This window comes from Rhea pennata, chromosome 17, assembly GCF_028389875.1.
Source record: "Rhea pennata isolate bPtePen1 chromosome 17, bPtePen1.pri, whole genome shotgun sequence".
NCBI classification, from domain to species: Eukaryota; Metazoa; Chordata; class Aves; order Rheiformes; family Rheidae; genus Rhea; species Rhea pennata.
This window is the reverse complement of record NC_084679.1, coordinates 4,440,516-4,456,606: the sequence shown is the minus strand read 5'-3', so window position 1 is coordinate 4,456,606 and position 16,091 is coordinate 4,440,516. Positions and strand designations below refer to the sequence as shown.

Here is a 16,091-nt window from a genome sequence, read left to right as displayed (position 1 = left end):
ATATGTGGCTTTTTTGTGAAAGAAACAGAGCTTACTTCAGGGGTTACATACACAAATGTGCTGTGTGAGGTACGTTCCTCCTGCCTTTTCAGCGTGCAGAGCCAGGCCAGTCTGGGTCTGGCTGGCTGGGAGGAACTGCGGCCGATGCTGGCTGTAGCCCTCTTGCTCTGCTTGGATGGATCTTGGCTTTCCTTCTCCCCAGTGAGCCATTGAAAAAATCAGGTCCCTTTTGGTGCAGTTGGATGGCTGAAATTAAAAACAGCCTGTTTGGGGACAGAGGGGGAACATATGACACCGGTTACAAAGCATCTTTGGGGAGAGAGGAAAGAAAAAAAACAAGAGAGAGTTTCCTGTGCTGAATTGTTCCCAGCAGCTGGGCACTGTAGTTGCCCAAGGAGAGTCCTCTCCTCTCACAAGCAGCGACTGGGGGCTGTGCTTGCACTTCTCACTCCACACCGGAGCAGCGGGACGGGTCGACCTTCCTGAGCATCAATACCTACTCCGACATGACCAAGATGCAGCAGCTCAGTATAATCCTGACAGTCCTCTCACTTCTCTCTCTCTAGGTATCATCGACCTGTCCCAAGTGCCACATCTACCTGTCCTCGTGCCTCCTACCCCCGGTACTTCCGCCACCTCCATGGACCGCATCACCTACCTCCCCGGCCCCCCCCAGACCTTCAGCAGCCGACACAGCAGCTCCCCACTCTCCCCAGGTAACACTGGCAGGTTGCTTTTTCCATAGGAAAATGATCGGGCAGAAGTCCCTTAAATTATTCAGGATCATAAGCTCACCGTACCAGCACAGATCAGGCAGTGCAAATTCATTCGTATTCGTGGATCAAACTATTGGTTCCCTCAGACGAGATCCTTCTCGGGTCATGCTGAGTTTGCTCATTGGAATCTTCCTTGCTTTTCCCCTGTCTCCCCTGAAGCAACAGCTAGCAAACAGTTTTGTGTGAAGGTCATGTTCAGGAGAAGGTGACAGAATAGCTATTGCATGACTTGCTTGGGCTTTGTCACACTGGTTTTCCTGGTCTGTTCTCCTCTAGGTGACCTTGAATGGAGCCATTGCTTATCTACTGCATAGACAAATTGATCTGAAGAGCAGGCAGTATTCCCTGCCAGGGAATTGCAATGCCTGCAGCCCTTTCATTACCTTTCGGTCTGGTTTCAGGAGGCCCCGCACACATGACCAAACAGTCGGGATCATCGGTGTCTGAACGTGAACGGGATCGGGAGCGTGAACGTGAACGTGAGAGGGAGCGTGAGAAGTCCATCCTAGCATCCACCACTGTGGAGCATGCACCTATCTGGAGACCAGGTAGACTGGGGAGGAGCCTGACACAACTTCTCAGGGCTAGTCCTGGGTGGAAGGCTATGGTTGGGACTGTAGCCGAAGGGATGAAGAAGTCCATAATTATGTCTGCCCCCAGGTACGGAGCAGTCTAGCAGCCGTTCATCCTCGCACTCTCACAGCCACCAGCACTCTCCCGTCTCCCCCCGCACCCATGAGACCATCCAGCAGCGCCCCAGTGTACTCCACAACACGAGCATGAAGATCATCTCCTCGGAGAACCCCACCCCTTCCGTCCTGCGGTACGTCCCCCACTAAGGTCACTGTCATTTGCCCAGATCTCCACACTGTGGCTGGCCACAGCGGTTGGTTAATGACCATTGGTTCATCTACTACTGAGATTGAGCCAAGGGTTTTTTTCGCCTTAGATCTCAGGGAGAGTGAGGCTGGAGCTTGCAAAAAGTTGTGATGGGGAGAGGCAGATTTTGGTATGCCTTTCCTTGGTTTTATCTGGTGGCTTTAACTATTACCACAAAAGAAAGCAGGAATGTTTGAGGGCTGTCTGTGACCAAATACAGATATCACTCCTTTTACTGAAAGTTTCCTCCTCCTGGGATTATGAAGATCTATGGAACTTGTTCCATCTCTGGTTGATTCATTCCAGCTGCAGCAAATAATCCTATGGACAGCTATTGCAGGGAACACCTGGGTGGTGGAGACTCAGTCTGAGCCCTTGTCACCTGCTCCAGTGTGGGCCAGCTGAACACTTAGAGTTCTGTGAGGACCTTGGGACAGACAGGACTAATACCTAGGCCCCCCCCAGGGCTCTGGGGAATGAGTAGCAGCAGTTCCCTTTGGCCACTTGCTTCTCTTATCTTTGCCTCTTTTTCTTTTGCCTTGAAGATCCTCGTCCACCACTACCACATCGCCGGTCCGCTCTGCAGGCTTCCCCTCAGCCTCCACCCTGCGCTCTTCCATTGGGGCAGTGGACAGCTATGCAGCCATGATGGACCCAGCCGTCCTTCAGAAGGAGGCCTCGAGGGCCCGAGAAGCCAAGGTAGAACGTCCCCAGACTGACAACAACATATTCACCTCAAAGCTACCTACTGGGGCCAACCTAGAACAGTCGTCTTCACCTATTAAAGCCATGGAGTCGAGGCCTTTACCCGCCTCTGGTCCCGGTTCTTCTCATCACTATAGCAGAGGACAGGGGAAAAGCCAGCAGCACCATCACTCTCTGGACCAGCAGCACGCAGCCTCAGGCCCTGAGCAGCACAGCAGAGAAAAGAGTCAAAGTAAACCCTTTTCAATGCAGGAACAGGAGCTCCGAGCACTCGGTAAGACTACCACGACAGCAGCCAACTTCACAGATGTGATTATCATGCATCAAATTTCTTGCAATAAGGGGCAGCGAGAAAGAGGCTCGCTAGGTAACAACTCCACTAGTGATGGTAAGAAATTGGAGGGGAGGGGTGAGAGAGCAAATCTGTGGTCTGAAGCTGATTTTATTTTGTTATTTCTTATTTTTAGTTGCACATTTTGGCTATTGGTTTTGTCAGCCCCCCGAGTGTGTTTGTCCCTCTGCTTCCCAGTTATGTTATTCCGGACTTTGTGTATGTTTTAGGGATCTGCCTTTCTCCCACCCTCTGTTAATTTTTTCCATTGCTAAGTCTTGTTTTTCAGAAGTCATTCAATTCCTGGTATTGCTTTTTACGGACAATAGCAATTTGCTAATTCTGATTTCCCCATAATTAGAAATTCCCAGGCAGTCTGTAAGAAGCAGTTGTGGGTAATAAATCAAATAAGCGAAGAGGAGAGCACGACAGGGCCGCTGGCTGTCAGACAGGCGTGTTCCTGCTTTCAGTTGTGCCTTTGAGCATGCAGGATCTCAAAGCGCTTTGCAGGTTGCTGAAGGTGTAGCCTTGATGGGATACACTCACATAGTGTCCCTAGTGGTGGATGTGGGATAAGAGGAAAATGTGGACAGGGAGTTCAAGAATCGCTTAACCCAACCATACTCTGCAGCTATTTCCAGAGTAGGCCACAATAACCACTCAACAGCAATCTTGTGTACAACACGAAAGCAGTGGGATGAGTTTTTCCAGAAGAAGATGCAGGAAGGGAATTAAGACTCAAGGCCTGGGTTAATCATGTTGGGAAAACTCTGGGAAGAGCTATCGGCTTTGCCCAGAGAATTCGTCCAGATGTGTCTGTGTGTAGAAGTAGCAGGCAGCTGCAGTGATTTAATGGGGCACTTCCTTCAAGTTGGAGCATCTGCCAGCGTCTGCTGTGGCCACCAGCACTGAGTGTCACTACCAAATCCCCCTTCCTGCAACACAATAGGAAAGAGTATGGAAAACACATGGAAAGGGCATGGCAGTGTGGTCTAGGGGAGGAGAGCTGCTCTCCCTTGGGCTTCCCAATCCACTCATCCCACTGCTCATTGATGTCTTCGTGTCCCCAGCCCTTCTAACAGAAGTCCAGGGCCCAGGATGTGCCTCTGGCCCTGGGCGTATTGCCCAAGTTAGCTTTTCCTGTACTTTTTTTCCTGATGTTAGTGCTTTCTCCAGCTGAATGTGAAGGAAGAGGGGCATCTTTTCAATCCATGAGCTGAATGAAAGGGTCTTGAATTCCCGAGGACTTGCTTAATTTTTGGTGCTTGAGAGGTCATGCTAGAGAGGGTGTCTTCCCCAGTGTGCAAGGTCGGTGCGTCAGGGCAGCTGTGACAGAGTCTGGGACTGGGGCCCCTCAGTCAATGCTGCAGGTCACGTGCCAGATCCGCCTCAAACTGGCAGTTGCTAGGAATTCAGATTTAGGAGGTTAAAGGCCTGTTGAGATGAAAGTCGTGTTACCAAACTTTCTTAGCTGGAGAGAGGCAGTGTGTGTCTCCCTCACTGTAGACCATTGCATTGGGGGTTTATGGAGTCCAGAACACCTGGGTCCTTTGCCCCTAGTCTATAGAAGCACAGCCTGTCTGTGCCTCAGTTTTTTCTCTCTGCCAAGGATAATGATGGTCCATCATTCCAGCTTAGCCTGTTTTTGCAGCTCAGGGCACACCAAAGGCTCAAAAGGCAGAGAAGAGTCAAGGAGTCTTTTTGTCCCCCAACATGTCCCCCTCATGTCTTTGGATCGGGATCTGGAGTCTGAAAGGCCTGGTATCCAATTTTCAAATCACTGATGTTGACTGCATTGGCCTTTGGGCTTTTCTTTCAAAAGCATTTTGAGATCTCCCTTGCAGGCCACTTCCCCTCACACGGGGGATTGCTGTCCCTCCTGGCGTAGCCTTGTTTCTGGTTTTTTGTATTTCAAAACAAAAGGGAGAGGGGCTGAGCATCGGGCCAGCCCTGAGGGGCTGAGTTTGATGCTGGTTCTCATGCTGTCACTGTGAGCTGCAGCATTCCCAGCTCTGTGGGGAACGCGATGTTCTTGTGGATGTCACCAGAAGGCAAAGTTGGAGGTAGCCTGAGAGTCCTCTCTCTGCAAGTGGGCACCCTCTTGGCTGCTGGGAGGGCAGATGCACCTCGTTCCTGTTGCACACTGTCCTCTCCTCTCTGCTCTGTTCCTCTGGGGCTGCATTTGTTCCTCGCGATTTCATCTGCCTGGTCTTCCTTGACCTCTTCATTCTCCCCCTTGCTGAACGTGAGACTCCTCCCCAAAACAGCCATTGCAACGGCGCTCAGGAAGAGCAAAGGGAGCCCCACCATAAAGGCTCTTCTTCCCCTTCTTCAGGCTTCCATGGTGGCTACAGCCCAGACCGCATTGAGGCCGTGAGTCCCGTGAGCTCGCCCAGCCTGGCCCACGAGAAGGGGGCCAAGCTGCTGCAAGATCCAGAAAAAGGGCATGCAGAGCATGAGCTGCGACAGAAGCAGCAAGGTGAGGGTTGGCACCACGGCAGGGATTACCTGGCTCTCCATGCCCCCATGCTGTGTCAGGCCGTTGTTTGGTAGCTGAGGAAGAGGCGGCAGCTTTCATTCCTACTCCAGCCCTGTCCCTTGTGCCTCCCACAGCCTCCCTGAAGGCCTCGGCTCCCGAAGCAGCCCACCTGCAGCACCTCCGCCCATCTGAGAGCCAACAGCCCCCTTGCCAGCCGCTGCAGTCCAGCCAGAGCATCAAAGGCATAAACCAGCGGGTGGTCACGCTGGCCCAACACATCAGTGTAAGCAAACTTACTCTCTCTTTCCTGGGGCCCCAGGGCAGAGGGTAGGACCATATCTAGAACTGATCTGAAACGTCTCTGGTGAGGAGGGCCAGAAGTAATGCTAGAGCCCAGAGCGTTTCTGGTTTGGTACATGTTCAGCCCAGGTGGTTGCTTCCAGAGCAAGCCTACCATGAGAGCTGCGGCAGGCAGGAGGCAGAGGTTACATCCCAGCTGGCAGCAAGGACAAACCGGCCTAACCAGAGGGAAATGCAGTCAGTGCAGAGCATCTCCTCCTGCTTGTACTGCCTTAGTTGAGTCCTGCAAAGCAGGAACCATAAACCAACTCTATTTCTGACTTGGGGTATTCTTCTAGGAGGTCATCACCCAGGACTACACACGCCATCACCCTCAGCAGCTGAACTCCCACATCCAGACCCCGGTGTACTCTTTCCCCGGAGCCACGTGCCCTGTGCTGGACCTGCGTCGCACCCCTAGCGAGGCCTATCTCCAGCAGCAGGAACATGCGACAGCCTCCAGGATCTCCCCGCAGAACGAAGGAGGCAAAAGGTGAGGGCAGAGCGTCGAGCTGAAGCAGGCATGGACAGGGGTTTTGCCAGCCTGCTGTGCAAGAGTGAGCTCAGACAGGGCAGGGCTGCCTGGGGTGAAGACCTGGTGCCGTGGGTTACCTGGCATTCAGGTCAGGTAGTATATAAGGTGGGTGCAGTTTGGCACTGCTGAATTTATATCCGCAGCTTGGGGCTCACATGGATCACTTGCTTATAAAGCCCAGAACATAAAAGTTTCTTCTGATGTTGGCATTTTTGTCCTGTGGTGCCTCTCTTGCCTCCCCAGTTGCCTTAGGGATGCACTCTAGAGCCCCTTCGAGTCTCTTTGTGATCCCCTTCCCCAGCCAGCTGGGGTACTTGGTCCCTACCAGGTCACTGTGCAGTGACCTATCAGATCCCAGATAGTTCCAAAAAACCCAGTGCAATTCTTTGTCTGTTGATTCAAAATGAATTTTATCTCCATCCTTTTTCAGTGAACTAGAAGCTTGTTAGACATATGTGCTGTGTCAACTATAATTATCCATTTCAGGCACTAGCTTTATTTATTTTAAAGTCACTTTCAAATTACACAAGTAACTTCACAAGAAAAGTCTAACTGCTGTTGTAGTGAATTGAAAAAATGGGAGTCTTTTGCTGGAAATCCTAGAATGGAGTCTGTCCTCTCACCCTAATGCAGACAGTTCAGTGAGACCTAAACACATCCAGGAAACGGTGCTGTCTCCAAACTTGTGATTCCATGTCAGTAAACATAATTATTTTTCCCAGCTCCGCATGGTCCTAGAATTGTCTTTATAACATTAGGGGAGAGAACGCAGCCCTGGCCACCCAGAGAAGAGAAAAAAAATGAAAAAAGAAACCACAGAAAGAACAAAGACGTAAATTCCCAGAACTTGCCATGAGGAATTCCTCGCAGACTTGACCCTGGCCACCTCCCAGGCAGCTGGCTACGTTCAGGCATCAGAGGCCTTGCCAGTATAGCCCATGGCTGTGTTGGTTGTCTCTAGGCTCACCCCAGCGCTGAACTGGTCTGTAGGCAGCCAGTGTTCCCGTGCATAGTCCTCCTTGGCCAGAACGGCCCCTCCAGAGCTCTCCGTATAGCCATACAACCTCGTCAAAGAGCCCAGGCGGGCAAGCTCCTGACGCTGCGATAAGGGTGGATGGACAGCGGCTTGATGCTCCTCCTGGAGTGCAGTAGCCACCTCCCATGTATTAGCAAATGTGATGGGGGAATAAGAGACATCGTCCCTAAGGGTTAACACCCCAGCCCACAGAGGGGCCGCGCGGCTGCTGGCTGGGGGGTAGTGGCAGTTCGGGTCCTAGCAAAACACAGGAGAACTCTGCAGAGTAGAGGGACCCAGGGGCTGAGCCAGAATGTCCCAGGACTCATCCTTCCATCTCCCCTGGGTAGCTATATTTGGGCCAGTTGCTGGCTGGCCCGCTGCCTGAAAATCTGGGCCACATCTCAGTTCAGGCCTTCTCTGCACGCCTGTGGTTCAAAAAATGCCCAAGCTGCTCTGTTGCTAAGCCTTGTGTTAAAAGGCGCTGTAAGCCCGCAAGGGTGTGGAAGGTTTGGCTTCTTTCCTTACTTTACAGAAAGCTATTTTAGTCCTCTCCACTCCCCCCCACCCCTGAGCGGCTGTGCAGAGACACAGGATGTTGCAATAAACCGATTGCATCTCCCCATCGCCATCCACAGATCCCCGGAGCAGAGCAAAGCATCGGCAGGGAGTGGGCCGGACAACTGTATCGAGCCCATCTCTCCACCAGACGGCGTGGGAGAATCGGAGCACACCAAGAACGCCACGTACCCGATCCTGTACCGAGAGGGCGAGCAGCTAGACCAGAGGTAACGCAGAGGGAAGGAGCGCTGGATGCAATGTGAGGGTGTTCCCCCTGTCCCCACACCATCTTGGGCCACCGGAGGACCTGCCCCTGCCTTGCCCTGCGAAGCCTCCCTGTCGCTACCTGCCACTCAGCACACGAGTATGGCCAGGCCAGCTGGGGGTTGTCTCCTTTTTATAGCTCTGATGATCCAACAACAGGATAAGGGGCCAGCTGGCTCTGGAAGCCTCCTCTCCGAGAAGCTGCTTCTGAGATCCTTCTCCTAGACATAGCCTTGTGCTGTTTGTCTGCTGCTGTGCAAACACATCCTAGCAAACTGCCTGTCTTCCAGGGAGACCAGGCAGAATAGATGCATCCTGACGCTGCTGGTAGATCCTAGCAACCCCAGTAGGTCAGCTCCGATCCCTTCCCCAGCGTGGAGAGTGCCCCTTCCCTTCTTTGGTACCTTTGGAAACATCTGTCTTTACAAACTTCCTTCATGAATGTTTGACTGAGCAGAAAAGATCTGCTTTTAGGGAACTGAATTTTAGGTTCTGAGAAGGAAATTTAGTTGGGGTCATTCATTGGAAGGTAGGAATGATTAGGAAAGAATTTTTCTTATAGCCAAAAGTAGTGTTGCATCTCAGATGGCTGTCCTTTTGTGGGGGTGTTTCCACAGTGTGATACATTTAAAGTGGAGCTGGAGAGAGAAGTTGGAGATACCAGATAGTGCAGGAGTCTAAGGGTTGGCTTGAAGAGTTACAGTTAAGGTGAGATTTTGTGAACTGGACATCACAGTGGTTTCTAACAGCTTTTTACTTTGCAGGATGGGGTCCAAGTCGCCAGGAAATAACACTCAGCCTCCAGCTTTCTTCAGCAAGCTGACAGAGAGCAACTCTGCCATGGTGAAATCCAAGAAACAGGAGATCATCAAGAAGCTCAGCACAACCAACAAGAATGAGACGGAGTACAGTAAGGACATGTGGGGAGGCAAGTGGGGGGCATGAGGGGGACAAACCTTGAGGACACAAGAAGCAAAGGAAATTTGGGAATGGGTGCTGCTGTGAGTTAAGGGCTGGGACTTTTGCTTTTGCATGATCTCCAACTTTTTTGATTGTGCTCTGGTTTGCTGGGAAGCACAAATACCGACTGCTTTCTGCCATGAGCACCCTTGGCTTTGAGGTGCCTGCAGCAACTGTGAGGGGAGGTGAGGGAGGGCTTCCAAGCTGTGCGTCTCCTTTCTTTGGGGCTGTCAGTCCAACCTGTGTGGCAGCACCAGATAACCTCCACAGGAAGGAAATAATGAGTTGAGCATGGAGGAGACTTAAGAGCAATTGCTATTTTAATGAACGGCCAGCCAAGATGAATCCTTCCTCCTTGAGATGCGTGTCCCCCCAACATTACTTTAATCCCTACATCAATATTGGTACAGCTCTGTAAAACTAACCAGGCTGGCTTGTATTAGAAATTCAGCCCATTCATTCATTAACCACTAATAGAGTAGATAGGATCATAATTTAATTTAGCTCAGCATTATACAGTCAATACTAATTCAATTTGAATCCATCTTACAACAGCTGCATCGGATAAGAGGGACCAAGCTGTCTCGTCTCCTGGACGATGTTGCCATGAGCCAACTGTATTGTTATGCCCCTTTGGGGACATGTGACTGAACCCCATGACCTTCCACACTTTCTCTTATCAAGGGAAAATATACGGAAATAGGAAACGGCTCTTATTTTATGAGAATTTCTGTTATTCTAAGGAAAGCGATATCCAAGTGAAACAACTCGGCTAAGAAAGAAAATATTGATTTAACGTTTCTTCTCCTCCTCACCCTTCCCACTGCCTCAAACTGCTCCCCAGCTATGGGGATTTGAGTCTTTGGAAGCCCTGCAGGCAGGAGAGAGGGTTTAACTTTGCAAAGGTGGTAATGCGAAGGGGCTAGAGGGCGAGAGGTCGGCACTGAGCATGGAGACACTGCCCAGGGTTTCTGGGGTCTGCTTTTCTGCCCACTCCCACTTGGCAAGAAGCAGTGGCTGTGGTTCTCCAGAAGGCAAAGGCAGTGATTTATGGTCCCAGTATTGCAGACCTGCCCTAGTTCCTGGGAAACATGGGCTGTTGCCAGCTTCGGTGCTGTGATGAGGACACCAGGATCTTGTCATGGCCAGCATGACAGGTCTGTCCTTGCAGCCAGCCTATTTGCTCTCCTCTCTGCACTAAAGAACTTCTTTCTTTTTTTCCCAGATGTTGGGCAGCCTGGGACAGAGATTTTCAATATGCCAGCGATTACTGGAGCAGGTAACTCTCACGCTGCATCTACCTCATATCTCATTCCTTACAGGCTTCACAGCTGTGAAGAAGAGGAGACTCAGTAGATACAAGATTGGGAGTGGAGGGGGGGGGTTGAGTTTTTTTTCAATAAGACCAAGCATAACTGATGCTGAGAGGCTGAAGGCCTCGACACACCGTAACTCCTTGATGTTGAGTTGGAGACAAGGCAGCACAATTCCCCTGAAAGCCTTACAGGCCTCAGAGATTGAGCAGATGTTAAAACCCCAGCAGTAACACAACCAAAAAGCCTGTGAGCAAGAGATTGGGAGGTCTGTCTGGGTTGGCAATCTGATACCAAGATACCAAGAAAGAGGATTAAATTATAGCAGCGTGGTGCCTTCAAGCATTAGCACTGGTGACAGGTAAGGTGCACAGGAGGTCCACCCTTGCTGGGAGGAAGAGCTGCAGCCTACATCAAGCTGAGCAGGACCCTGTGCTGCTCTTGCAGGATCTTGCTACCACACATGTAGGAAGAGGAGGTGGCAAATGGGTAGTAGGGCATCAGCGAAGGGGGAACAACGGTAGGAAACAGGCTTCCTGCCACTGCAGGCTGGATGTGATCCAGGAATTGCTTTTGGGAGCAAATTCAGGCAACCACAGCATCCTGAAGCCTTGAACTGAGAGCATTTGTGCAAACAGGCAATAGCTGAGAACAGAGGGAAGGTGTTACCTGGGGTGATCAGGCACAGGGGCACTGGCAGTGCACTTAGTCCTCCAAGTACTTAAAGCACCGATTGACTTTATTTTCTCCCTACCTGGGAGGATGAAAGAGTGCAGCTGGTGGCTGGGTCCCCTGCTCCTTTCCAGCCACATGGAAAGGAGCCTCTGCAGCTAGTCCCACGCAGAGGAGTTTTCTGGGTGGGATCATGTCACCCTCTGATGATACGCAGAGAGGGGGAGTTTCTGGTGCCCTTAGGTAGATGGAGGCCTTAAGCCTGAAAGCCTGATTCTGGAGTAACAGTTTTGTTGGTGATGTCTGAGCGCCTCTGCAGAGCCCTGTGCAGGCTCCAGGCAGCCATGGCATGATTTAGTGCGAGTCTGCAACCCTGACTAGCATCAACCTGCTGGCTAACACGTGGGACATTACCCCAGCCAGCAGAGAGCTGAGGAGCAGCTGCCCTGCTCTCAGGATGCAGGGAAGGGCTCGGCACAGTCCCCCAGGGCCCTGTGGGGACCATGCAGAGCTCAGCTGGTGGCTTAGGAGCTTCCCGAGGGACACTGCATCCTCTCGAGCTCTGCTGCCCCCATGGCTCTCGCCCCAGCTAGGAAAACAGGAGAGAGAGAAGCTGAAGGAAGCGATTTTAGCAAAGAGGGGTAAAAGTGGCCCCGTGGCATGTGGGGGCACTGTGGGTTTCCCAGGCATAGCGCAGAGATCAGCCCTAGGCAGGAGGACGGCGCGAGGGCCGCTGAGCTGTCCCCAGCCCGTCTGTAAGACGGCGGCGTGGCTGCCACGTACGTTTGTGGGCTGCAGAGGCGGCCGTGGGGGCCGCAGGCGTGCAGGCGCTGAGGAGCCTCTCGCGGTGCTGCGGGGCCCAGGAGCCCTCGCGGGGCGGCGCGGGGCTCGGCCGCGGCTCCCCGCGGCGCTGCCCATCGCGCCGCCCGCGGCACTGCCCATCGCAGGGGTTGCAGCGAGGCTGAGGTTTGGGCGCCGCGGGGCTTGGATCCATTGCAGCCGGGTCTTTCCCCACCCAAAAACATTCCCTTTAGGTGTCGGCGGCTGCGGGAGCCTGCAGCCCGGTGTCGCTCCTCTCCAAAATCACGCTGTCAGGAATTAACCTTAGCGAGTCCCCCGCCGAGTTAGGTGCGGACGGGAGCAAGACAGTGTGGGGGGCTCAAATAAAAGCACGAGCAGCTCGCGGGGCACCCAGGGGTCTCCTCGTGCTCTGCCGCTGGCGTGCCCGTGCCCTCCAACACAGACTGGGGAACAGAGGTGGTGGATGGAGTTCCCGCTTCCCGGGAAGCCGTGAGCCGCCGGAGTGGGCAGCGCCCGGAGGCAGGAGGCACGCTGCGCGCACGCCTGCCTGCGGCACCTGGCCCCGCCAGGCGTGCAGCTTTCCCCGACGCCTCTTCACTTAGCAGTGTGAACACCCTCCGGCAGCGGGGACGCCTTCAGGCTGTTATTTTTGGCTGGGAATGGCTAAACTTCCCCAGCGCCGAGGGGAAAACCCCGGGGCCTGCTCCGGTTTCTGGCTGCAGCAGCCGCGAGACCCCGGCGTTGCCTGGCCAGAGCGTTTGCGTGCAGGGCGTCCCGCACGCCTTCGCATCTGTGTGATGCTTCCCTGCCTTTAGCTGGCGATCCCGAGCTCCGTAGGCATCGGTGCTGGCGGTAGGCGTGGGAAGGCCAGGCCGGGAACAGTGTAAGGTAGCTCGCCAGAGCGAACGCGGTTGGCGGAGGGAGCAGGACAGGAGGATGCTGCGGGCTGCGACCTCGCGGTCCGTGGCAGGCAGAAGGCGGCCGGGGAGACCCCGGGTTAAAGCCCGTCCTGCTGCGGAGCGGAGCCCACGCGCGGGGAGGGGGGGCCGGGACGCGCCGCCCGCCCCCAGGAAGACGAGGGAGCGCGGGAGCCGTCCCGTCCCGAGCGGAGGGGGCGAGCTGGGGGGGCCGCCCTCGCCGGCCCGCCGTTTACTGTCTGTTATTTTGCCCTTGCTTGTCTCCTGTAACCGCCGCGCTGGGAATGCCGGTCGCGTGGCTGAGCCTCTGGTCCCTGTGCGGCGCTGCACCATAACTGCATGGCTTCTGAGACTCACCCGTGCTCGGACGCCGCTCCGCACCTCCGCGGCCTGCGCCCGAGCCGCCGCCGGGGGAGCGGGCCGCCGAGGGGCGACGGCCGCCGGCTTGCCGAGGGCGCGAGGAGGGACGGAAGGGCTCTTCCCCGGCCAGCGCAGCCGCCCCGGGCTGCCGGCAGTCGCCACCTCCCAGCCAAGGCCAGCCCTGGGCACCTTTCTCCCAAAGACGTGTTTTTGTAGGTCCCCCCCTCCAGTGGCCCCTTCTTCCTTCCCTGTCTTTTTCCTCCGTGAGAAATTGGCCCGGCCTCCGGATTTTCCGCACACCTGTCTTGAAGCCGGGTGCGCGTCCGCCCGGACCCGCACGCATCGCTGGCGCCCCGGCGCTGAGCCGGCCCCGGCTGGGGCGCGAAGCCCCCCGTCCTGCTGCGCCTCCCCCGGGGCTCAGCAAAGACCCTCCCTGCCGCCCAGCCCCTCTCCGAGCCTCTAGCCCCGGGAAGCCGCGGCTGCGTGCGGAAAGCACGGAGCGAGCCCTGTTCCTTCCCGCCGTCAGCCCGTGCCGAGCCCCGGGGCGGGTCGGAGCGGGGAGGCGGAGGGGGGCCAGCCCGCGGCGAGAGCATCGCGGAGCTTTAAAGAACGAGATGACAAAGTTTGTTGCTTTGCGGGAATGTGCTGACTGTTTGTTTCTTCCCTTCTCCCTTGTCTCCTTTCTCCCCTTTCCCGTCCCCCCCCACCCCCATCTTTCTTCTCATTTGGCTCCCTCCCATCTCCCGTCCCCGTCTTTCCTCCCCTTCCCGTATCTCCCAGGGCTAATCAGTTGTAGAAGCCAGTCGGTCCAAGAGAATTCCAGTACCAACATGGGGTTGGAGGCAATAATTAGGAAAGCCCTAATGGGTAAATATGACGAGCAGTGGGAAGAGCGCTCACCTCTCAGTGCCAATGCTTTTAACTCTCTGAATGCCAGTGCAAGCCTGCCCGCTGCTATGCCCATAACTCCTGCTGATGGACGAAACGAGGACGTGCGCTCCTTGCCAGGTCTGCAGCCCTCTCCACCTTCGCTCTCTCTGTGTTATTAATTCTCGGCCTTGATTGTTTCCCCTTTTCACGGGTGAACTTTTTTTTATTATTATTATTATTTTTTCCGGTTTTGTTCATTTTGGTTTTCTTCCCCCACCTCCTCCCCCAGCTTTGAGCTTTGTGAATCCGCTGATTAATCCTGGTCTTGTTTGATGTTAATTCCGTAGTCGCGGAAGGTGCTGTTGCTTTCTCTAAACCACTGACTGTGCTCCTTTCCCCATTTGTTGTTTTTAATATCTCCTTTCCTTATCACGCCGAGGAGGTTTATTGAAAAAAAAAAAATCAAACTATCCCCTAAAGGCCAAAGCCATAAACTAAAATAGCCTCCCCCCTGCCAAAAAAAAAAAAAAAAAAAAAAAGGAAGCCCGTAAACACCCCCCAGTCCTGCTCCGGGCCCGTGGGAGAACGTGGACTCGGCAAAACGTCGGCGGGCGGCAGCCCGGGCTGGGGCCGGAGCCCGGGAGCGCGTTTCCCGAAGGGCAGCTCCGGCGCAGCGGGAGGCCGCTCGCGGGGCGACGCGGGGCAGCTTTTCCCCCGCTCTGCTCCGGGGGGGCCGGCCGCTAGCGAGGTCGGCTCCGAGCGTTTCCCGAGCCGCCGGGCTCGCCACTCCGAACGGGAGCGCGAGCGGCGGCAGCGCTTTAACCCCGCTCTGCCGGCCGGGGGATGGACGGACGGATGGACGGACGGAGCGGGGCTCGGAGCAAGAGGGGGGGAGCTGGAGGCAGGAGCAGGGCACAGAAAAAGGGGGGACTCTGCCGGGGGGGGGGGGGGCAGCGCGCGGGGCGTCAGCGCCCGGCCGGGCGCTCCGCCACCGCCCTCGGCTGCTCCGGGGGCTGCGGCAGGGCGAGGGGGTCGCTCCCGCCGCTCCGGCCGGGACGAGCGGGGGGGCGGCCGGAGGCGGGCAGGGGGCTGCGGTTGCCCGAGCCGACCTGCCGCTTCGGCGAGCGCGGCGGCCGGGGGGGGGGGCTCGGGCTGCAGCGTGCGGGAGGGGAGCGCGCTGCCGCGGCCCCTGCGAGGCCCCCTCTAGCTTGCTGCAGAAAAACAGCTTTTCTGGCTGCCGCATGAACCCACCCGCTGCTTCCACCCGCGCTTCAGCTCGCCGGGGCGGAGGCCGGGCGCGAGGCAGCGCGGGCGGCCGGGGCGCCGTGCCCGGCCGCGGGGCCGGCTTGGCTTTCAACCTGCTGCAAACCGGCCGGCCGGCGCCGGGGGGCTCTGCCGGGAAAGGCGGCGGCAGTGGCGGGGAGCGGGCCGGGACCCCCCGGTGCCCGCGGGCGCCCCCGCGGCCCGGCACGTGCCGCGGGAGGTTCTCGCAGGGCGCCGGGCGCTTTTGCAGGCTCTTGAGAGGAGCCTGGTTTGGGGGAAGCACCGGCTTCCCGTGCGCGCCCCTCCCCGCCCCGGCGAGCCCCCAGCTCCCCGCCGCTGCCCGGCCCCCGTGACCGCGGCCCCTTCTCTTTGCAGGAGGAGGAGGGAAGCCAAAGATCGCCGCCAGGCCCAACAGCCGCAAGGCCAAGTCCCCGGCGCCGGGCCTGGCCTCCGGGGAGAGGCCGCCGTCCGTCTCCTCCGTGCACTCGGAAGGGGACTGCAACAGGCGGACGCCGCTGACCAACCGCGTCTGGGAGGACAGGCCGTCGTCCGCAGGTACCGCGGGACGGGGCGAGGGGGCTCGTGCTGCCGCCGCGGGTGCCCGCGCGGGGAGGCCCCCCGGCCGTGCCCGGCTCGCGGCGGCCCGCCGAGCTCCCGGCCCCGGCGGCGCCCGCCGCGGTGGTGCCACAGCGGTGCCGCGGCTTCGCTGGGCCTCCTCGCCGGCCCCGTCGCAGCAGCGTGGGGCGGCCCCGTGGCGGGACTCGAGGGGGGCCGCCGGGCCGCCCGCCGGCGCTGACCCTCTCTCTGCTCCCGCCTCCCCGCGCAGGTTCGACGCCGTTCCCCTACAACCCGCTGACCATGAGGCTGCCCAGCGGGGTGGTGACGGCGGCGGCGCCCGCCGCCCCGCTGCCGCCCGGCGCCGCCGGCAGCCAGCACCACGCCTGGGACGAGGAGCCCAAGCCCCTGCTCTGCTCCCAGTACGAGACGCTTTCGGACAGCGAGTGAGGCGGCGAGGGGCGCAGACGGCGAGCGAGCGACGGCGCGGGCGCGC

General features: G+C 56.7%; 1 protein-coding gene across 9 annotated transcripts in view; it reads left to right on the top strand.

The window, feature by feature from the left end:
- Window positions 1-16,091, top strand: part of NCOR2 (nuclear receptor corepressor 2) — a 267,305-nt gene extending 251,214 nt beyond the window's left edge. For 5 of the 9 annotated variants that reach the window (XM_062590200.1, XM_062590199.1, XM_062590198.1 and 2 more), the window contains exons 35-47: window positions 567-716; window positions 1,178-1,324; window positions 1,437-1,599; window positions 2,201-2,634; window positions 5,027-5,170; window positions 5,305-5,453; window positions 5,809-6,002; window positions 7,698-7,847; window positions 8,649-8,794; window positions 10,070-10,123; window positions 13,688-13,915; window positions 15,416-15,595; window positions 15,867-16,091. In XM_062590200.1, coding sequence (XP_062446184.1) covers window positions 567-716; window positions 1,178-1,324; window positions 1,437-1,599; window positions 2,201-2,634; window positions 5,027-5,170; window positions 5,305-5,453; window positions 5,809-6,002; window positions 7,698-7,847; window positions 8,649-8,794; window positions 10,070-10,123; window positions 13,688-13,915; window positions 15,416-15,595; window positions 15,867-16,045 — 2,318 coding nt within the window. In that variant the 3' untranslated portion in view covers window positions 16,046-16,091. The remainder of the gene's footprint in view (window positions 1-566; window positions 717-1,177; window positions 1,325-1,436; window positions 1,600-2,200; window positions 2,635-5,026; window positions 5,171-5,304; window positions 5,454-5,808; window positions 6,003-7,697; window positions 7,848-8,648; window positions 8,795-10,069; window positions 10,124-13,687; window positions 13,916-15,415; window positions 15,596-15,866) is intronic. The other 4 variants (XM_062590203.1, XM_062590204.1, XM_062590201.1 and 1 more) reach the window with 2 other exon arrangements.